This window comes from Carassius carassius, chromosome 2, assembly GCF_963082965.1.
Source record: "Carassius carassius chromosome 2, fCarCar2.1, whole genome shotgun sequence".
Taxonomy (NCBI): domain Eukaryota; kingdom Metazoa; phylum Chordata; class Actinopteri; order Cypriniformes; family Cyprinidae; genus Carassius; species Carassius carassius.
The window spans coordinates 35697877-35721060 of record NC_081756.1 but is presented as its reverse complement, the minus strand read 5'-3'; the positions used below and the strand labels follow the sequence as shown (position 1 = coordinate 35721060).

The following is a 23184-nucleotide window of genomic DNA, read 5'->3' as shown; positions in this document are numbered from 1 at the left end:
AGAAACGTGGCTTTCTAAGGAAAGATTGCGATCAAGTAGCACACCTAGGTTCCTAACTGATGACGAAGAATTGACAGAGCAACCATCAAGTCTTAGACAGTGTTCTAGGTTATTACAAGCAGAGTTTTTAGGTCCTATAATTAACACCTCTGTTTTTTCAGAATTTAGCAGTAAGAAATTACTCGTCATCCAGTTTTTTATATCGACTATGCAATCCATTAGTTTTTCAAATTGGTGTGTTTCACCGGGCTGCGAAGAAATATAGAGCTGAGTATCATCAGCATAACAGTGAAAGCTAACACCATGTTTCCTGATGATATCTCCCAAGGGTAACATATAAAGCGTGAAGAGTAGCGGCCCTAGTACTGAGCCTTGAGGTACTCCATACTGCACTTGTGATCGATAGGATACATCTTCATTCACTGCTACGAACTGATGGCGGTCATATAAGTACGATTTAAACCATGCTAATGCACTTCCACTGATGCCAACAAAGTATTCAAGTCTATGCAAAAGAATGTTGTGGTCAATTGTGTCAAACGCAGCACTAAGATCCAATAAAACTAATAGAGAGATACACCCACGATCAGATGATAAGAGCAGATCATTTGTAACTCTAAGAAGAGCAGTCTCAGTACTATGATACGGTCTAAATCCTGACTGGAAATCCTCACATATACCATTTTTCTCTAAGAAGGAATATAATTGTGTGGATACCACCTTTTCTAGTATCTTGGACAGAAAAGGGAGATTCGAGATTGGTCTATAATTAACTAGTTCTTTGGGGTCAAGTTGTGGTTTTTTGATGAGAGGCTTAATAACAGCCAGTTTGAAGGTTTTGGGGACATGTCCTAATGACAATGAGGAATTAATAATAGTCAGAAGAGGATCTATGACTTCTGGAAGCACCTCTTTCAGGAGCTTAGATGGTATAGGGTCTAACATACATGTTGTTGGTTTAGATGATTTAACAAGTTTATACAATTATTCCTCTCCTATGGTAGAGAATGAGTGGAACTGTTCCTCAGGGGGTCTATAGTGCACTGTCTGATGTGATACTGTAGCTGACGGCTGAATGGTTGCAATTTTATCTCTAATAGTATCGATTTTAGAAGTAAAGTAGTTCATAAACTCATTACTGCTGTGGTGTTGGGAAATGTCAACACTTGTTGAGGCTTTATTTTTCGTTAATTTAGCCACTGTATTGAATAAATACCTGGGGTTACTATCCCTTTACATTGTTCTTATTCAGTGCAATCCAAAACCAGGTGAGTTTTGGATACCAAAGTACATTGCATTTTTGAACTCTTCATAGTTTTTGGACATTGGCAATTTGATTGTGTTGGCACACGTGCTGGCAATGGGAAATTTAGAAGTCCACTCAAAACTCAGTCGGGGCTGAGGCAGAATTGTTGAAGGAGGCAGTGAATCCAGTCCTGTAGCAAACATCAGGATGTCCTGGAGGAAGACTCCGGTTTCTTGTTCTGAAAAAAGAAAAGAAGCAACAATGGAATATTATGAAATATGTACACAACAACAATAAAATGTGATGTTACAATCCTTTACCTCCAGTGTCAAGTAGATAGTCTCTCCAGTATCCTAGAATCCTTGTTTCTTCTTGTCGTCTGGTGCTACCAAATTCACAGAGCTGAGCCTTGAAGACAGCCTCCAATGATTCAGCTTTTAGATTCTCAACACTGTAGCACATGTAGGGTCTGAATACACTTGGATGTTGTTCAAGGGCATGGATGACGTCCAAGGTGGAAAGACCATCCCTAAATCTGGAAGCCAAACAAGATCACAAATAATGACAATGATAACAAATAACAAGAATATGCAACAATTAATATGTAAATTAGAAATCAACTTACCTTTGTATGGAGTACTGGTTTCTGTATAATATGTACCATTGTATGAAATCCTTCACAATGTTGTCTTTGCCTTCTACACTTTGTGGGTAATCAAAACATCCAGCAGTCTGCAGCAAGCTGGCATACTTGTCAATGAGCATGAGTAATTCATCCAATGAAGCTGCGCTGGATATCTGGTAAATAGGACACATAATAAATTCTAAATTCTAATAATTTTTCTATAAAGCCAGTACAAAAAAAGATTTAAACTGTTAATCCTTGAATCATAATAAATAAAAACCAAAAAAATAAAAACTTAAAATAAGCTAAAATGAAAGTTAAATGCACCTCAAGTAAAGCTGCCTTCATGGTCTCATCTGTTATATCTTCAACTGTTCCATTAATGTCAGACCTCCCAGTGAGGTGATCGTACACCATTTCTGAGAGGAAGCGAGGACCTGGACCACCGTGAACAACAGAAACAGCAATCATCCGCCCAGCAAGGAAGTATTCATCTTCTCTGGCAGCTGTAGTAAATGGAGTTTTTCTCCAGTTAGTAAAAAAGACAATTATGAACATGGCAGATAAAAGATAGAGTTAAGTAAATAATTTACCTGCATTGTTAAAGGTGAGAAATCTCCTATTTTCAGGACCATCAAAGATTCTCCGTGCTCTTAAACAGTCCATTAGCAGGGTTAGAAACTCACGTTTGGGACCACCTGTGTCCACTGCATCTTCAATTGTGCCTTCGTCATCTGTGAATTTGACAAGCATGTCTTGCAATGGGTCATATGATGCACGTTTAAAACCACGAACTGCTCCATCCCAAACATTAGCTCTATTTATGTTGAATCTGCAGCAAGACGTCCTTCTGATCTTCAATGAGAGATCTGACACAATGTCTGCTGCAGATAATACATCAGTGCTGTAAAACAACAACAAAAAAGAGGTTTTATTGAGTAAAGCAAAATAATTATGAAATTTAAAAAAAACTAGAATGAATAAATTTAGAAACATGATATTGAGAGTAATAAACGCAAACCTTTCCTCTTGAACATATTGTCTGCTCTCATTTGACTCTTCTGAGTCACTTTCGATAACTATTGGTGCATAAAGATGTGTGTAATTTCTGTAAAAAGAAAAAGAGGATCAGGAATTTACATCCACTGACATAAACTAATTGTTAGGCTGCTAGTAATTTACTGCTAGTAAAGTTATTTTATTTATTTTTTTTCTTTGAGGTAAAACAGTAAGCTTACGTGTAGCACTTTTGTTGGCCATGTGCGTGTTCTTGGACATTTGTTTTTCCTGCTTCCTATATTTGTCAGAAATTAAAAAAAAAAAAACACTATACAAACAACAACACTATAACTGACCTTTAACAAAAACCCCTAAGACAGAATACATTTTTCATTTGTTCTAACTAAGTAACTTGGTATGAACATAAATTATAAACCTACTTTGTCCAAAAAACAACCATATATTAATTTAAACAACTTACTCTACCCCTAATCTCCAAAGAATGCCCTGTTTACTATGCTTAAATAATACCTGTCTGATGTGCTTCTTGTCTTTGGTGTGCTTGCTTCATCTGGATCATCCCACATCTGTATAGAAAACACAAGCCACATGTTAAAATGAGTTACAATTAAATGTTATAATTATGTTAGCAGACATGCAATTAAATGCACCCACCAAAGTGTCACTCTCATAATGTGGACTGTGAGATGTCGATTTTACTTGCACTTCACTATCTTCGCTAGAAGAATGTCCACTACAGTCTTCAAATAACAATGAACGTAAAGAACATTCACTCTGATTTAAACCCATTAATGTAAACAGTGTTTTATACATATGTCTTTGTAATATTTACTTTAAATTAAATATGCTCACCATTGGCTGAAAAATCTTGACCTGTGCAGATGAAAAGTGTTATTCTTTGATAAGCTTTCCCAAGTGCCTCTTTGTACAGCTGTAGTTTGAATGGGGTGTTTGTTCCTGGAATGTTTTTCACCTCTGAACCGTCTGGATACAGCAAAACATAGGGACCCTCTTCCATGTCCTGATTAAAATCTTTTACTTTCTTTTCAGCAGCTATTAACAGTTGCTCAGATGACCAATTAGGTTGAACTTCAAGAGGCAGGGTCTTCCCTCTCATAGGCTTTAGAACATCATTATGTCTCCACATAACTCCAACATAAATCTTCACATGAAAATAATAAAAAAAAATGTTAAGTGTCACAAGCTGAAAATTAAAATAGGCTTTAACATGGGGAATGTGGGTATTTTATAAATCGCTATAAAACTTTTGTTAATGAAAATAAAACTGAAAGATTAAATAATAATCATCATATTATGAAACTAGTTGATAAATTACTTTCTTAATTCTACAACTGCACTGAATTCCATAGGAAACATATGAAAGGTACTAATGATGCTAACTGTCCTTTAACTTAAAGTAATTAAAGTTGCAACAGTCATCCCTATTGTGGCGTATAAAAGATACCTTCACCATTTTTTTTATCCTTCTTAGATTCCTGACATTTCTTAGTAAAGAAGGTTTTCCTCTCCTTCTCCTTTACAGCCCTAAACATCATGAAGGAATCCAGTGTATTCCTTCCTGATTTTCCTGCTTCAAACACAGTGACATATAGAAATCTCTCACATTATACTCATTCACCAAGCAAATATTTTGTTCCAAAACAATATAGCAACGGCCTCGCTATGTACCTGCACTTGTACTTGGCTCATTTTCATCAGGAACTATATCTTTTAGAAATGTCACATTTTTACCACATGCACTGCAAAAAGCAGGACAGCTTTCCAGTGTAGCACCACAAAATGGACAATACATTGGGATCTGTAAAAAATCACTAACTTCAGGAAAGACGCAGCAACTACATTCAGACTAACAATAGTCTTCTAAAATAAAACTTAACACAAAATTGCAGTTACTTACTACTTGGCATTTAGACAGTACTTCGATGCATGCGTTCTCACGGGAGAACCCTGTATGCGCCCTGAGATTTCACTGGAGTGCAAATACGTAGGCTGCGTGCTGTGCTGTCCATTGCCCGTTACTGCAGACCAACTGCCCCCTAGTGGTCGGGAGCATTTCCGTTGTGTTGTGGCTTAATTTCGTTGTGTTGTGGCGATTTCGTTGTGTTGTGGCATAATTTCGTTGTGTTGTGGCTTAATTTCGTTGTGTTGTGAGAATTTCGTTGTGTTGTGGGTTAATGTCTTTGTGTTGTGGCTTAATGTATTTGTGTTGTGGCTTAATGTCGTTGTGTTGTGAGCTTATGTTTGCTTTTTTAATGTCGTTTTGTTGTGCACCACTGGGCCACCGTAATTTTGGACCAAAATGTATTTTAGATGCTTCAACAAATTCTAACTGACCCTAAGATGTCACATGGACTACTTTGATAATGTTTTTCTTACCTTTCTGGACATGGACAGTATACTGTACACATAGTTTCAATGGAGGGACTGAGAGCTCTCAGACTAAATCTAAAATATCTTAAACTGTGTTCCGAAGATGAATGAAGGTCTCACAGGTTTGGAATGACATGAGGGTGAGTGATTAATGACATAATTTTGATTTTTGGGTGAACTAACCCTTTAAGTGAGTTCATGTCAAAACATTTGTGTTTATTTTGCAACTGAGGCAATGTCCTTCACAGTACAGTATTGACTGTCTCCTCGCATCTCTTTCCACCCCTGCCAGCATTAAGTTCTTTATTCACTCACGTCTTTCATCCTGTTCAGAAGATCCATTTCTCTTTACTATATCCTCACTCTCTTTTTCAGTCTAGCCACATTTAATTTAGTGAAAGGGTATAAAAATGACATTTTCAAGATTAATGTCTACGTGTTCTTTTTAATTTGTGGATTGCTTGAGAATTAACTATCCATTGTTGCTTATTCACAAAACAAATGTATACAAAATGTAAAGGGTCATGAAACCCCAGACCTTTTTCTGACATGATACTCAGGTCAGGGCTATTGATTACACAGGGAGGGAGAGCTAAGAGAACTGAGGAGGACTTTCATGTAATTTAGGCCAGAGGAATAAAATAGCTGTTGGTTGGGCTTCAATCCAAAAGACTACAGTATAATGGAGCTAGAGAGGCTTGACCACCAAGAGCTCTAAAGATTCTACTGGCAGGGCAACTGTATTAGTTGTGGGATTTTTGGGCTTTTATAGATTTTGAAAGAATCGGGCTGCTACCTAAATCCAAGCTAATGAGCTCATCCTGGGATTATTCTATCCAGTAATAGGAATTTCTGAAATCATGTGGGACCAACAAACCTTCTGGCCTTTTTGAGAATACAATAGTACAACCCGAATTCCGGAAAAGTTAGGACGTTTTTTAAATTTTAATAAAATGAAAACTAAAAGACTTTCAAATCACATGAGCCAATATTTTATTCACAATAGAACATAGATAACATAGCAAATGTTTAAACTGAGAAAGTTTACAATTTTATGCACAAAATGAGCTCATTTCAATTTTGATTTCTGCTACAGGTCTCAAAATAGTTGGGACGGGGCATGTTTACCATGGTGTAGCATCTCCTTTTCTTTTCAAAACAGTTTGAAGACGTCTGGGCATTGAGGCTATGAGTTGCTGGAGTTTTGCTGTTGGAATTTGGTCCCATCCTTGCCTTATATAGATTTCCAGCTGCTGAAGAGTTCGTGCTCGTCTTTGACGTATTTTTCGTTTAATGATGCGCCAAATGTTCTCTATAGGTGAAAGATCTGGACTGCAGGCAGGCCAGGTTAGCACCCGGACTCTTCTACGACGAAGCCATGCTGTTGTTATAGCTGCAGTATGTGGTTTTGCATTGTCCTGCTGAAATAAACAAGGCCTTCCCTGAAATAGACGTTGTTTGGAGGGAGCATATGTTGCTCTAAAACCTTTATATACCTTTCAGCATTCACAGAGCCTTCCAAAACATGCAAGCTGCCCATACCGTATGCACTTATGCACCCCCATACCATCAGAGATGCTGGCTTTTGAACTGAACGCTGATAACATGCTGGAAGGTCTCCCTCCTCTTTAGCTCATGTGATTTGAAATTCCTTTAGTTTTCATTTTATTAAAATTTAAAAAACGTCCCAACTTTTCCGGAAACAAAAACAACCTTTAATAATATGAAAATGCCATCAGATAAGAATAAAATAAAATTAAAAAAAGACTTGTTGAGTCTGGTTTTCATCTCTCTGCTATGTGTGCTCAAAATTCGTTTTTTAAGGCCAAAAGTTACTATAAACCTGTTACTACTACTACTACTAACAACAACAGAACACATTACATAATTGTTGTTATTAAATGAAATATCTGGACATTTAACATTTATTTTTAATAACATTATGGATTGATCTGAATTATGGATTGATTGAAAAGATTAATCTTAACCTGTCAGGAAGGTCTCAAAAATACCACACACAAATTCAAAGCAGTCCACGCACATGTGAGAATTTGTAAATGCAGATTCAATGATCCATAAATACATGTATCATTCATAAATGTGTGATGGAAATTAATTTAAGAAATTGATATATACATATTTGTGTAAACATTTTAAATTCATATAGGTAAGCATTTAGGGAAATATTTATGCTTTTACTTTTGTATTTATGAATTGTGTTTTGAATTTATGAATCTGATTTTGTAAATGTACAGGTGCTTCTCAATAAATTAGAATGTTGTAGAAAAGTTCATTTATTTCAGTAATTAAACTCAAATTGTGAAACGTGTGTATTAATAAATTCAATGCACACAGACTGAAGTAGTTTAAGTCTTTGGTTCTTTTAATTGTGATGATTTTGGCTCACATTAAAAAAAAAAAAACACCAATTCACCAATCTCAACAAATTAGAATATGGTGACATGCCAATAGGCTAATCAACTCATAAAAAACCTGCAAAGGTTTCTTGAACCTTCAAAATGTTCTTGCAGTTTGGTTCACTAAGCTACACAATCTTGGGGAAGACTGCTGATCTGACAGTTGTCCCGAAGTCAATTATTGACACCCTTAACAAGGAGGGTAAGCCACAAACATTCATTGCCAAAGAAGCTTGCTGTTCACAGAGAGCTGTATCCAAGCATGTAAACAGAAACTACAGTGGAAGGAAAAAGTGTGGAAGAAAAAGATGCACAACCAACCAAGAGAACCGAACACTCATGAGGATTGTCAAGCAAAATCGATTCAAGAATTGAGTGAACTTCACAAGGGATAGACTGAGGCTGGAGTCAAGACATTAAGAGCCACGACACAATGATGTGTAAAGGAATTTGCTGAACCACATACAACATCAGAGGCATCTTGCCTGGGCTAAGGAGAAGAAGACCTGGACTGTTGCCCAGTGGTCCAAAGTCCTCTTTTCAGATGAGAGCAAGTTTTGTATTTCATTTGAAAACCAAGGTCCTATAGTCTGGAGGAAGGGTGGAGAAGATCATAGTCCAAATTGCTTTAAGTCCAGTGTTAAGTTTCTACAGTCTGTGATGATTTGGGGTGTGATGTCATCTGCTGGTGTTGGTCCATTGTGTTTTTTGAAAACCAAAGTCACTGCACCCATTTACCAAGTAATGTTGGGGCACTTCATGCTCCCTTCTGTTGACTAGCTTTTTGAAGATGCTGATTTCATTTTCCAGCAGGATTTGGCACCTACCCACACCGCCAAAAGCATCAAAAGTTGGTTAAATCACCATGGTGTTGGTGTGCTTGACTGGCCAGCAAACTCACCATACTTGATTGTCAAGAGGGAAATGAGAAATAAGAGACCAAACAATGCAGATGAGCTGAAGGCCACTGTCAAAGAAACCTGGGCTTCCGTACCACTTCAGAAGTGCCATAAACTGATCACCTCCTTGCTATGCCGAATTGAGGTAGTAATCAAAGCAAAAGGAGCCCCTACCAAGTATTGAGTACATGTACAGTGAATTAACATACTTTACAGAAGGCCAACAGTTCACTAAAATTTTTTTTATTTTTTTGTATTTATTTATTTATTTATTTTATTGACGTATTTTAATTTGTTGAGATATTCTAATTTGGTTTTTGTTAAATGTGAGCCAAAATCATCACATTTAAAAGAACCAAAGACTTCAACTATTTCAGTCTGTGTGCACTGAATTTATTTAATACACAAGTTTCACAATTTGAGTTGAATTATTGAAATAAATGAACTTTTCCATGACATTCTAATTAATTGAGAAGCACTTGTAAATTGGGCTGTGCATATATGAGTTTTTTAAAAATAAATGTTTTATTTTTAAGGCTGATCTGGCTCCATAGAAAAGCAGTCATCAGTAAAATTATAGAACATAGGCGGGCATTATGCAAATGTGTTACTGCTGTGTTACTGTGTTACTGTGTTGTGATGTGCAGCTGTCACAGAAATGGGATTCGAATTACTGGTGACTCTTTCAGTCAGTTCTTTCTTTTGGGAGACAATAACTTTATTTATTATGCACTTTTGGATTTAAAACTGGACAAATAATTTGCATTCACATACAGCTATATTAAACACTGCATGAAAGGCAATATTTGAAATGGCATAATAGGGGCACTTTAAAATGCAGTTGTCTCACCCAAAGGCAGCTCACAACTATTCATTAGGCATATTCCAAAGTTGTCAAATAAGCCCACAGCTTTTATGATCAATCAACAAAATGTGTTCACACCTCCTGAAAATGCTACTATTGTATTGCCTTTGTTGTGTCTCACCACTGATTCCAACATCTCACTTGTCGCCTGGATGCCATATTTTCTCTTTTTTTTCCATCCAGTGGTGATACTATTCTAAATGCTTTTACATCAGCAATCATGTGACCATCCAATATAACCCTTAACCACCCGTGTTACCTCTGTGGGAGGGAGGCAGGCTATTAAACTTACCAAACATAATACACCACACCAAGTGTTTGTGTACCTCTAAAGATGCTAAATACAAGCACATAGAGTTTTTAGTGTGTAATCCAACAAAAGCTAAGATAAAAGTTGGCTCTGTAATTTGAAACAATCAGTGGCTAACACAGGTCTAAAACCTTGGAACAGATAATGAATTAAAACAGTGAAATCTTAAATTGTGTAAAGCTTTCAGCAGGCACACTACACATTTAATTAGCTTGTGTTGTTAAATCGCTGTATAAATTAGATCTTCCTTACTTTGCTATGGAGTATACAAGCACAAAAATTAATTACAGGGTCATTCAAGGTGCATAGCTTTTCTGTTTTCTTAATCCAAAGGAAAACTTGCAAGTTTAAAATTAGTTGGAATGAAATACCGCCACCTGTTGTAAACATACCTATATTGCAGGCAGTTTCTACAAGAAAACAACAGGGACTGCAGACATGCAACAGCTTTCCAGGTTTCATCAAGCCAAAAAATAGAACAGTATACCTATCCTGTCTGCTGCACCTGCCTGATATTGATTTATCCTGTATCTTCATCTTTATCTGTCATCTCTTGCTATCTAGCCTGGATGGTCTCTCTGTCCCTCTTTCTCTCTTCACCTGTTCTCTGCTGCTGCCATTATCACTAATATCATTTTAAAGGATGATACATACAAATTTGACTCCTACAAGGGCAAGTTACTTATCAAAACTGACAGCATGTGGTTTATCAACAGATGGGAATTGTTAACAGTGCTCACACACACGCCTTTTAATCACAGGGTGGCAAGTCCATCTCTCCAAATCCGTAATTCTTCTATCACTGACTCTAAGGTCAGAAAAAATATCTAAAATTGTCTGAGTGTGTGTGTGTAAGCTTACACTCAGTTTTGACAGAGCAGGAAGATTAACACAGATTACAGTAATCTCTACAAATACAAACACTTTCTCAGCATGCACCAAGAGGAGTGTTTCCCTCTACTCTTTTTTTCTTTTTTCGAGTGTCCCACTGCATTAGCCGAAATTCGGCTCAAATGAAAAAGCTGCTGTCCTTTGAAAAAAATGTTGTCCTTATTTTAAAGCATTTTCATGGGGTTGTTACAATTGTATTGTATTGTACAAAAATTATGCGGTTTTGGTCTAGGTTTGGGGCGATAGACGATGCCATTGTCCATCGCCGATGTCTGACAAACATCATGATCACCCCCACCAAACCATCTACCGCAATCCTCTGCATCCCAGTTCCATGTTCAGAAAGGAAATTAAGTGAAATATGGAAAACCTAAAGGGAATAATTAGCCTACGAGATGTGAGGATATATATATATATATATATATATATATATATATATATATATATATATATATATATATATGTATATATATATATATATATATATATATATATATATATATATATGTATATATATATATATATATATATATGTATATATATATATATATATATATATGTATATATATATATATATATATATGTATATATATATATATATATATAAACGGAGACTAGTTCATTGATTGTTATGTTCAGAGTTAGTATGCTCACAGGTTCAGGTGCGGATGATTGTAGTCAAACCCATCAGCACTGGGCAATAGCATGAACCCCGCTGCTGTAAAGTTATGCTTTACTAGTAAAGTTCCTGCCATGGATTATCTTTGTTGTGTGCTTCTCTTCATGCCTCCATGGACACTGATAGACTAACATTACAGATGAGAGCACAAAAAGTTGTAGCATCTGCTTAGGATCATTGATGGGTGGTTTCACTTCATGTCTTAGGAGACCCTTTTAGCCTTTTGTCATTTGCATATAATTTACAAACCTGGCCCCACCATCGACATTTATATGGTTGCTAAAATTAAATGGTTGTACCACTATCAAGAAAAGGCTAGACAGATCAGCTCTCTTTGGTCTCCCCAGCGAACTTCAAACATATTCCAAAGAGGAGTAAATGACACTCGTGCCAGGCACCAATGGCCTGACTAGACCAGTGGTCTGTCTCCACAATTTCAATACACAACACACACACACACACACACACACACACACAAAGATGCTTTCTTTATTTTAGACTATAATCATTCAGTTACAAATGAATCTGGTATATGCATGTGCTGTATGTATGTTTCCCTCTTACATTAGTCTAGTTACCACTGTTTATTTATATTAGATAACCTCTAAATGCTAATATTCAGGTGTATGAATACATCTCTGGTTTAATATCTTCTAGATATTTCGTTCTTGTATCTGCTCTTTATTCCTCAAACCATGATGTACTCATGATGATCGTGAAATGCATCATACTATTTGTACCATATTTTGGGTAAAACTACATCAGTTCTTCAGGGTAGTCATAAAGCATGCAAATGAGGTGTCACTGGGACAAAGAAAATCTTTCCTGCTGAAACAATATGCCTTGTTACTTGTCAACCTAACCAAAATGGGTGTTACAGGGAAACCAGATAAAACTTCTCCCACACCCAAAAAGGGGGGCTTCTCTTTACTTGCGTTTCCCTGGAGACACCCATACCTTGGAAACCTTGTGACTCCCCATCTGGGGGAGTCTGATTTTCTGGCAGTTTTCAGCAACTTTGTTGATTCACTCGGAACAGTCAACCCATGGATGAAATGACGAAGCTTTTACTCCTAACAGGATTCAACAGGAATCTACGCATTATACATGCACCAGGAAACTTTACTCAGCAACTACAGAACCAATGCAAGTAACCGCTTGTTAACTATTTAGATGCGCTTCTAGGCTTTAACTAGGGTTGGGTATGACTGGGTTCTCTTACGAGAGTTCTCTCGTACTGCGTCTTAGCTAAGACGCTACGGGAAAAGTCTCTTTTCACGAAATACTGAAGCAAAAAATTATCCTTAATTTTGAATTGTTGTAAAGCGCATTTGCTGAGGCAACATCAGACCAAACAAGTCTGGCTTCATGCCCTTCTTGCCACTTCCCGCCGAAACGGGTGTGGCCCAACCCTATAAAAGCAGCTCGAAAAGGCTGACTCACCTGATTTTTCATCTCTTCAGCGAAGCTCACGCATCGTTGGATCACGAGAAGAAGCAAGCGCCGTCAGATAGCATCTCAGCGGGACGAGCTATTTCTGAAGCCGCTGGCCAACGCCGCCTTCCACTGCCGTTCCTGCTGCGCGTTCCGGCGCCCATATCCTTTCAATTCTATTATATCCAACTGTTCTTTATGCATGTGTGTGTGTTCGCCCTGCGACACACACTCGTAAAAGAGCTTGCGTCTTTTTTAAGATGCCTTCTTGCGGCTCGTGCAAAGCCCCACTCAGCGAGGGAGACCGTTACGTCATCTGTGTCTCCTGCCTGGGTGAAGATCATGCAGCGCTCGCGCTCGCTGACGGCAAATGCCCTCACTGCGAGCTGTTGCCAATGGTGACTCTGAGGACTCGCTTGGCTTTTTCTCTGAGCCTGCATTCTCCGCTGCGCTGCGGCTCCGTAAAAAGCGCCGTTTCCAGCGGATTCCGGAACCGCCTCCAGCTCAACCGAGCTCGCCGGTTCGCCCTGCTTCACCGGCCTCCCCTGCATCGCTTCCCGATGGTCAGCGCCCACTCTCTGCCGCCGCGTCTTCCGAGGAAGTCGATCTCAGGGCCGCGTCGGGGGAAGAGGACACGTGCTCTCTGCTAGCTTCGGGCAGTGAGGGCTGGGCGAGCTCCGGGGATCTCGCGCCTTCTGCTCAGAAGCCCAGCAAATTAGCTGACATCGAGAAGGAGCCGATGCGAGTGCTCACGCTGGCCGCAACGAGCCTCGGCCTCGAGTGGTCTACACCAGCGCCCCTCCTCTCATTCCCGGCTGGATGGTAGTTTCCTTTCGGATGAGCGAACTCAAAGCCCGCCTCATTTCTTCCTGAGCTTCACGAAGAGGTGGCAGAGGCTTAGAACGCTCCATATTCAGCGCGAACTCGTTCGTCTGTCTCACTAGCATTCTCCACACTGGACGATGCTAAAAACAGGAAAAGAGGCATCTAGGGCTGACGCTCTCAGACATGGCAAGCGCTCCGGTTCTGCAGCGAGTCGTGCTAGACAAAGCTCTCAGCTGCACCCCCCGCCTCCTGCTGCGAGTTCCGCTGTGGCTGAGCTCTCACCCAAGCGCGCCGCTGTTTCAGTTCCAGGAATTGTGACTGTCTCAGCGTTTTCTGCAACGCGCAAGCCTGCACAGTTGCCCGCTTGCCTGCACACAAAAGCCGTTATCACAGCAGCGTCAGCAACGCAGCTCGAGACCCCGTTCTCGCTCTACCGGCCGCGTCGCGGGGACCACGGCAGAGGATTACGATGAGGCCGGAAGCCCCGAAGCCATCCTAGCATTCCTAGGAAAGCGCCGGTGTACGAGTCGCCGCGGCCGAACTCTCACCCAAGCGCGCCGCTGTTTCAGTTCCAGGGATTGTGACTGTCTCAGCGTCTTTTGCAATGCGCAAGCCTGTACGGTTGCCCGCTTGCCTGCACACAAAAAAAACGTTATCACGGCTACCCAGATATTTCCCGAAAAGGTGTAATTTCTGGTGTCCCGGCCACGGCCGATGGTGCTATAAATGTAGTGACGATGCCCACTGCTCAGTGCTCATCTCCACATATAAGCAAAGCCCTTCACACAGGGCTCGCGCCCATAAAAGCGACTCAAAGTATATCGCGCGCACTGCATAGTAAACGTGCCCACTCCTCAGTGCCCACAAACACTATGTCACACACGTCATGTGGTTTCTGTAAAAACGAAACCCGTGCACGTTCATTCTGCCCAGGCAGACAGCGAGTCTAAAGCAGTAAATGTGCACGCTAACAGCCCACAATTACTCACAGACAGCACGAGTCCCACGGGACCCGCTCAGCCTTCCCTCACTCGGTTAAGCACCGTGGAGGGGTCGAGGACAAGCGATCTGCCCGCTGTGATCAGCGCGCTCCCCGCCTCAAATGTCACAGGCTTAACGCCCATGTTAGAGCACATCGAAGCGCTGCCGTTGCCCAGCCAACAGAGCGCGCTTCGCATCCAACCCCTAGCCATTCATGCAGACGCATGGTCAGCGCTTCCAGGGGTTTCGGATTGGGTGCTAGACATTATAAAGGGAGGCTACTCGCTACAGTTTTTTTCGACGCCCTCCGCACTTTTAAGCGCGCGTCGAAACTACGGTCAAAACAGAAGAAGCGCACCAACTTCGAGCCGAAATGTCAAAGCTGTTGAGCAGAGGGGCTGTGGAGCCTGTATCTCAAGCTCAAAGCGAAGGGGGGCTGTACAGCGAATACTTTCTGGTGCCCAAGAAAGACGGGGTCTCAGACCCATACTGGATCTAAGACAGCTGAACAAAGCATTGGCGAGACGCAGTTTCAAAATGCTTACAACCAAGAGACTCCTCGCGCATATTCGCAGAGGAGACTGGTTCATGTCGATAGATCTGAAGGACGCGTATTTTCAAATACAGATACTTGAGATTCGCCTTCGAGGGCCAGACATACCAGAATACAGTCCTGCCGTTCGGCTCGTCCATGGCTCCTCGTACGTTTACGAAGTGCATGGACGCAGCGCTCGCTCCTCTCAGACTCAGAGGCATGCAAGTGCTGAGCTATTTGGACGACTGGCTGATTCCGGCTCAGTCACGATCAGAGCTCGTGGAGCACAGGGCCATTTTACTCGATCACCTCGAGAAACTTGGTCTCAGTGTCAACTAGACGAAGGGTTCGCTGAACCCCAGTCAGACGATACTGGTTTTGGATATAGCTCTGGACTCACGCTCCATGACGGCACGGTTGTCTCCACAGCGCGCGTTGGGCATTCAGCGCGCAGCGAGTTCTCTCCGCTGCGGCGCGACCGTCTCGCTCAGAGAATTTCAGAAGATGCTAGGTCTCATGGCCTCAGCATCACCAGTTCTTCAGTTGGGCCTGATCCGCATGCGCCCCCTGCAGTTCTGGCTGAGAGCGCGGGTACTGCGCGGAGTGGGGATATCTGGTTGGCTGCGTCTCAGGGTCAATCAGAGCTGCTTTACAACCCTGAAACCCTGGACAGCGAACGACTGGTACCAATCAGGTGTAAGCCTGGGGACTTCCTCGAAAGTGAAGATGGTGTCGACGGACGCCTCCACTTCGGGATGGGGAGCGCTGCTCGAGGGCAGATCGTCCTTTGGCCTGTGGTCAGAACGGGAAAAGCTCCAACATATCAACTGTCTGGAAATGCTGGCAGTGGAGAACGCGATGATGCGATTTTGTCCCTGAAAACGCTCACTGCCCCGCGTTCTTTTCCAAGAACGTAAGCGCGCGGTCACGGAGATGGCCGTGTTGCCCGCCTTATGCTTTTCCCCCCGTCTCCTTCCGCAGGTGATAGAACGGGTGAGGGAAACGAGATGCTCAATACTGCTTGTAGCACCACTTTGGAAGAACCAACCATGGTTTCCAGATTTGATGCAGTTAGCAGACACTGCCCGCTGGCCAGTGCCGTTGAGGAGGGATCTCCTCTCGCAGGCCGGGGGCTCAATTTGGCACCCTCAACCGGAGTTGTGGTCCCTCCATGTGTGGGCGCTCAACGGTTACCCGCTGATCTCTCAGTGGGAGTGCTAAATACCATCACTCAGGCTAGAGCTCTGTCGACACGACGGCTGTATGCCTCGAAGTGGTCGGTGTTCTCCAGCTGGTGCACAGCTCGGGGATGTTCACCCCTTAGTTGTGAGGTGACGGAGGTTCTCTCCTTCCGACAGGAGCTGTTGGATAAGGGCAGAGCCCCTCCATGCTCAAAGTATATGTGGCGGCTATCGCAGCGTTTTCTGAGACAGAGCTCGGTCAGTCAATAGGAAGGAACGATTTGGTCATCCGCTTCCTTAGAGGAGTTAAGAGGCTGAATCCTCCCAGACCTCCGTCAGTCCCTGTATGGGACCTCGCGACGGTTTTTGGAGGCCATGAAAGGTTCCCCTTTCGAGCCTATCCTAACGATTAGCCTCAAGCATCTGTCGTTCAAGACAGTGTTCTTGTTGGCTCTCGCTTCAGTGAAGTGTGTGGGTGACCTGCACGCGCTCTCGGTGAGCCCGTCGTGCTTGGAGTTTGGGCCTAATGACTCAAGGGTCATACTCAAACCTATGCACGGTTATGTGCCGAAATCCCTCAACACGCCGTTTCGGGCTAGGGTTATTGCCCTGTCTGCCCTGTCGGTGTCAGGGGAGGATGGAGACTCGAGTCTTCTTTGCCCTGTTAGGGCTTTAAGAGCTTATGTGTCTCGCTCCGCTGTCTTTAGACGGACTGAGCAGCTGTTTGTCTCGTTCAGTGGACGTTCCAAAGGAATGGCTGTTTCGAGACAGAGCCTATCCAGATGGATAGTTGACGCCATAGCGTTAGCTTACGCTTCCAGGGGCCTTCAGTGCCCACTGGGCGTCAGAGCACACTCCACAAGAGGCGTCGCCTCGTCGTGGGCGTGGTCTACTGGGATCTCCTTGCAGGATATATGTATGGCGGCAGGTTGGGCCTCGCCGTCTACATTTATCAGGTTCTATAACCTAGAGGTTCCCGCCTTGCATGCAAGGTTGCTGTCGGTATAGTCGAATCAGTGCCCTGATTGGAACTCTGAGATCGCGAGCGTTATGCGCTGCCGACTGTTATATGGGCAGTATTGCGTAAGACCCGTATTGACACATTGGTCAGGCCTTGCCTCGACTGTGTGATGTCATATTGCCGCGTCTATGGGCGCTGCTAGATATGGGACGGAGGGTCTCCCCCCCCCCTCCTGTCCTGGGCTCTCTGTGAGTCCCTCGGGTGACTGTGCACTGTAAATCCTGGCCGTTGCTTCCAGGTTTATTGGTGTGTGATCCCTGTGCGCACGGCGCTTTACATGGGGTTCCTGTAGCGTCTTAGCTAAGACGCAGTACGAGAGAACTCTCGTAAGAGAACGTACTCGGTTACTAACGTAACCTCGGTTCTCTCTAGAAGAGGGAACGAGTACTGCGTTCTCTGCCGTGCGTACGATTCACTCTGGTTCGCTTCGGCGATGAAATAAATCAGGTGAGTCAGCCTTTTCGAGCTCCTTTTATAGGGTTGGGCCACACCCGTTTCGGCGGGAAGTGGCAAGAAGGGCGCGAAGCGCCCTTATTGGTCTGATGTTGCATCAGCCTGCGCTCGATAGGCTTGTGCAGTTGCCGCAGAGCAGCCAATGAGCGAGCGAGCCGTCTCGTCTATGGCTGTGTGCTGCTGCAAATGCGCTTTACAACAATTCAAAATTAAGGATAATTTTTTGCTTCAGTATTTCGTGAAAAGAGACTTTTCCCGTAGCGTCTTAGCTAAGACGCAGTACTCGTTCCCTCTTCTAGAGAGAACCGAGGTTACGTTATTAACCGAGTACGATTTATGATACCGGTGCCAAATCGATACTATTAAAATGGTAACGTGCCTAAACAGTGATTGAAACGATATGATTCGTACCGGACCGTTTCGGTACAGCGCTTTAGGTACGGTGCACGTGTGTACCGAATAAAGGAATGCAATATTTTGTTTGCGGAACATAAGTACATTTTCGTGTTTCCAAACGAACATATTAAGTGGCGGAAGTCTCCACGTTCAGCGCAAATCCCGCCCTGCAGCTGATTCTAAGGCCGGCGACACACCGCGTGGCGTGTCCGTTTTTAATTCGGCTCCCATGTTAACAGATTAGAGCTTGCAGACTGCCTGCATGAGACGCGCGGAAAACGCGTGCATGCTAGAAATAGAACCGACGCCTATTTTTCACGCGACACGCTAGCGTGTTGGAAGCGTTTCCAGGCAAAATATAATAGGAAAAAATATGTTTATATGTCATTTTGTACACAAATACTTATTAATTCATGACATTTTGATGTTTGAAAGTCTGTAGGTTGACATAAATTCAGATATAAATGTAATTTAAAAAATAAATTAATAATTATCGATTTTCAAATATTGCACCTGTGAAACATAGTATATTTTGCCGTCAAAACTGTTGACGGTGTCCTTTATCAGTAGGCTTTATATTTATGCTCAACATGAAGTATAGATATTGTTGTCATGAAGACAAAAGCCTGGTCTGTCGGCGGTCTCCCTCTACTATGTCACCTACAGCAGCAGCAGCGCACCAGCGTCGTGTCGCGTCAACTTTTTATTACACCGGCCTGAGCGAGCGGTGTAAGGCACGCATACCAGTGAACGGTCCTAGAGAGGATTTCGCCACCTTTGTGGAGTGGGTGCTGGTGAACAAGAGATCCCCGTTCACCGTCGGCCCCACTGAGGAGGATATCTCCAGCCCCACTCCCGAACCAGAGACCAGCCAACTGTCATCCCACTGCACGGAGCTAAAGCCAGAGCCCACCATAGCCACAGAGCCTGAGCTGTCCATAATAAAATAGAGTGGACTTTGACTTTGAGCCGGCAACACTGTGCATCGTGGGATTACTGGTGGAGATCGAGGGTGTGGAGGAAAGCCCTGCCCACACTCCGGCGACTGAGGGTGAGCTGCAACTGGTTTCTGGAAATTATATGGAGGAATTAATGGACATTTTTTCTAATGCACCTTATAGACTGGTTTAGGGAGGTAATTCCTAATTCTCCTGTGTCTCTCCTGGTTCCAGCCAGCCCTGAAACTCCAGTGTCTCCGCTGGTTCCACCCAGCCCTGAATCTCCTGTGACTTCGCTGGTTCTGTCTAGCCCTGAATCTCCTGTATCTCCACTGGTTCTGTCAAGCCCTGATCCTCCTGTGTTCCCCACCTCCGCCTTGGTCACCTGACCCTTCTGCTCCGGCTTGGCCCTCCGGATCCTCTGCATCACCGTGGCTCTGCGGCTGCTCTGTCCATCCTGGGCTTCTCATCCATTGGTGCAGTCTCCGTCAGTTGGCCCCCCCTCGACTCCACCATGGGTCATCATCCTGGCTGGTCTCTGGATTACCATCTGGCTCCTTCTGCTCCGGGCTCCTCCCTGGCTCCTCCCTCCATGTGCGTATGACATAAGGCTAATACGAAACAATATTAAATGCAAAACCACACATAATATTTCTATTTCTATGGGTCCCAGGTCAGGAAGCAGACAGACTAGCTAAACCGACCGTCTGCTAGATGCCTAACGTCACAGAAGTCAGTTTATTCTCAGCACACAGAGACTCTTTCACCTAGATATCACACAATAGAAACTGTGTCTGTTCCCTGGACTAGAAAATACAAAAAACGTCCAAATCAATTTAAGAGTAACAATTTAATTGAGGTTCGACATACACTACAGACCAAAAGTTTGGACACACCTTCTCATTCAAAGAGTTTTCTTTATTTTTATGACTATGAAAATTGTAGAGTCACACTGAAGGCATCAAGGGCTATTTGACCAAGAAGGAGAGTGATGGGGTGCTGCGCCAGATGACCTGGCCTCCACAGTCACCGGACCTGAACCCAATTGAGATGGTTTAGGGGTGAACTGGACCGCAGACTGAAGGCAAAAGAGCCAACAAGTGCTAAGCATCTCTCGGGGAACTCCTTCAAGACTGTTGGAAGACCATTTCAGGTGACTACCTCTTGAAGCTCATCAAGAGAATGCCAAGAGTGTGCAAAGCAGTAATCAAAGCAAAAGGTGGCTACTTTGAAGAACCTAGAATATGACATATTTTCAGTTGTTTCACACTTTTTTGTTATGTATATAATTCCATATATAATTACACAAGTGTTAATTCATAGTTTTGATGCCTTCAGTGTAAATCTACAATTTTCATAGTCATGAAAATAAAGAAAACTCTTTAAATGAGAAGGTGTGTCCAAACTTTTGGTCTGTACTGTATAAAAAACAGATGTAATACGGATAAACAAATGATAAAGCTTGGCTTATTGAATATCAAGTCCCTTTCTAAGGAAGCACTTTTTGTAAATGATATGATCCTTTATCATATCCTACTGTAGATGTGCTCTGTTTAACAGAAACCTGGCTAAAACCTGATTATTACATTATTTTAAATGAGTCTACCGCACAAGATTACTGTTATAAACATCAGCAACATCCAAAAGGTAAAGGGGGAGATCTTGCTTCAATTTATAACAATGTTTTCAGTATTTCTCAGAGGGCGGTCTTCAAGTATAACTCGTTTGAAGTAATGGTGCTTCATATAACATTCTCCAGAGAAACAAGTGTTAATGTTAAATCCCCTGTGATGTTTGTTCAGTCGTGGCCAAAAGTTTTGAGAATTGCATAAATATTGGAAATTGGAAAAGTTGCGCTTAAGTTTTTATTATAGCAATTTGCATATACTCCAGAATGTTATGAAGAGTGATCAGATGAATTGCATACTCCTTCTTTGCCATGAAAATTTACTTAATCCCCCCCAAAAAAAAACCAGTTGGGGGGCCAGTTCTCCTCTGACCAGATGAAACCAGCAGTTAAATTCTAGGCTGCAGCGAATCAGATTGTGCAGAAGAATCATCTGTTTCTTGTGGTCTTGTCCTGGTGGTCGTCTGAGACAAGGTCTTTACAGGGGATCTGTATCTGGGGCTCTAGTTGTCCTGGTCTCTGCTGTCTTTCAGGGTAGTAGAGGTCCTTTCTAGGTGCTGATCCACCATCTGGTCTGGATACGTACTGGATCCGGGTGCCTGCAGTGACCTCTGATCTGGATACAGACTGGATCGGTGGCTACGGTGACCTCGGAATAAGAGAGAAACAGACTAATATTAGCGAAGATGCCAATCTTCTAATTATGTAGCAAGTACATTGGGTGTTATGGGAAGTGTTCCCGGTTCCGGTTTACCTAATTAATGCAGCCTAAAAATCCTTTAATGGATTTGGATATTAAAAGCATATTAGTATGTTATGTGTAAGTCAGGTTAAAGAGATGGGTCTTTAATCTATATTTAAACTGCAAGAGAGTGTCTGCCTCCCGAACAATGTTAGGTTGGTTATTCCAGAGTTTAGGCGCCAAATAGGAAAAGGATTTGCCGCCCGCAGTTGATTTTGATATTCTAGGTATTATCAAATTGCCTGAGTTTTGAGAACGTAGCGGACGTAGAAGATTATAATGTAAAAGGAGCTCATTCAAATACTGAGTTGTTAAACCATTCAGGGCTTTATAAGTAATAAGCAATATTTTAAAATCTATGCGATGCTTGATAGGGAGCCAGTGCAGTGTTGACAGGACCGGGCTAATATGGTCATACTTCCTGGTTCTAGTAAGAACTCTTGCTGCTGCATTTTGGACTAGCTGTAGTTTGTTTACTAAGCGTGCAGAACAACCACCCAATAAAGCATTACAATAATCTAACCTTGAGGTCATAAATGCATGGATTAACATTTCTGAATTTGACATTGAGAGCATAGGCCATAATTTAGATATATTTTTGAGATGGAAAAATGCAGTTTTACAAATGCTAGAAACGTGGCTTTCTAAGGAAAGATTGCGATCAAATAGCACACCTAGGTTCCTAACTGATGACGAAGAATTGACAGAGCAACCATCAAGTCTTAGACAGTGTTCTAGGTTATTACAAGCAGAGTTTTTAGGTCCTATAAATAACATAACACCTCTGTTTTTCAGAATTTAGCAGTAAGAAATTACTCGTCATCCAGTTTTTTATATCGACTATGCAATCCATTAGTTTTTCAAATTGGTGTGTTTCACCGGGCTGAGAAGAAATATAGAGCTGAGTATCATCAGCATAACAGTGAAAGCTAACACCATGTTTCCTGATGATATCTCCCAAGGGTAACATATAAAGCGTGAAGAGTAGCGGCTCCAGTACTGAGCCTTGAGGTACTCCATACTGCACTTGTGATCGATAGGATACATCTTCATTCACTGCTACGAACTGATGGCGGTCATATAAGTACGATTTAAACCATGCTAATGCACTTCCACTGATGCCAACAAAGTGTTCAAGTCTATGCAAAAGAATGTTGTGGTCAATTGTGTCAAACGCAGCACTAAGATCCAATAAAACTAATAGAGAGATACACCCACGATCAGATGATAAGAGCAGATCATTTGTAACTCTAAGGAGAGCAGTCTCAGTACTATGATACGGTCTAAATCCTGACTGGAAATCCTCACATATACCATTTTTCTCTAAGAAGGAATATAATTGTGTGGATACCACCTTTTCTAGTATCTTGGACAGAAAAGGGAGATTCGAGATTGGTCTATAATTAACTAGTTCTTTGGGGTCAAGTTGTGGTTTTTTGATGAGAGGCTTAATAACAGCCAGTTTGAAGGTTTTGGGGACATATCCTAATGATAATGAGGAATTAATAATAGTCAGAAGAGGATCTATGACTTCTGGAAGCACCTCTTTTAGGAGCTTAGATGGTATAGGGTCTAACATACATGTTGTTGGTTTAGATGATTTAACAAGTTTATACAATTCTTCCTCTCCTATGGTAGAGAGTAAGTGGAACTGTTCCTCAGGGGGTCTATAGTGCACTGTCTGATGTGATACTGTAGCTGACGGCTG

At 42.2% G+C, this 23184-nt stretch overlaps 1 protein-coding gene across 1 annotated transcript; it reads right to left on the bottom strand.

The window, feature by feature from the left end:
• Nucleotides 1-1326: 1326 nt before the first annotated feature.
• On the bottom strand, nt 1327-19534 carry LOC132098954 (G2/M phase-specific E3 ubiquitin-protein ligase-like). Its single transcript, XM_059505278.1, has 10 exons — nt 19284-19534; nt 18914-19065; nt 4357-4479; nt 3546-3631; nt 3402-3457; nt 2893-2979; nt 2465-2775; nt 2199-2377; nt 1872-2044; nt 1327-1781 (listed from the first exon to the last, which is right to left on the bottom strand). Exons 1-10 carry the CDS (start codon nt 19532-19534, stop codon nt 1553-1555), a joined length of 1647 nt encoding a protein of 548 aa, XP_059361261.1. The 3' UTR covers nt 1327-1552.
• Between the last annotated feature and the right edge of the window lie 3650 nt (nt 19535-23184).

Coding starts and splice junctions, on each gene's coding strand:
- LOC132098954 (XM_059505278.1), bottom strand. CDS start 19,534: ATGCAGAGGATCCGGAGGGCCAAGCCGGAGCAGAAGGGTCAGGTGACC. Junction 4,480..18,913: donor CTCTCTAGGACCGTTCACTG/GTATGCGTGCCT, acceptor TGTTTGAAGCAG/GAAAATCAGGAAGGAATACA. Junction 2,378..2,464: donor TCTCACCTTTAACAATGCAG/GTAAATTATTTA, acceptor CATTTACTACAG/CTGCCAGAGAAGATGAATAC.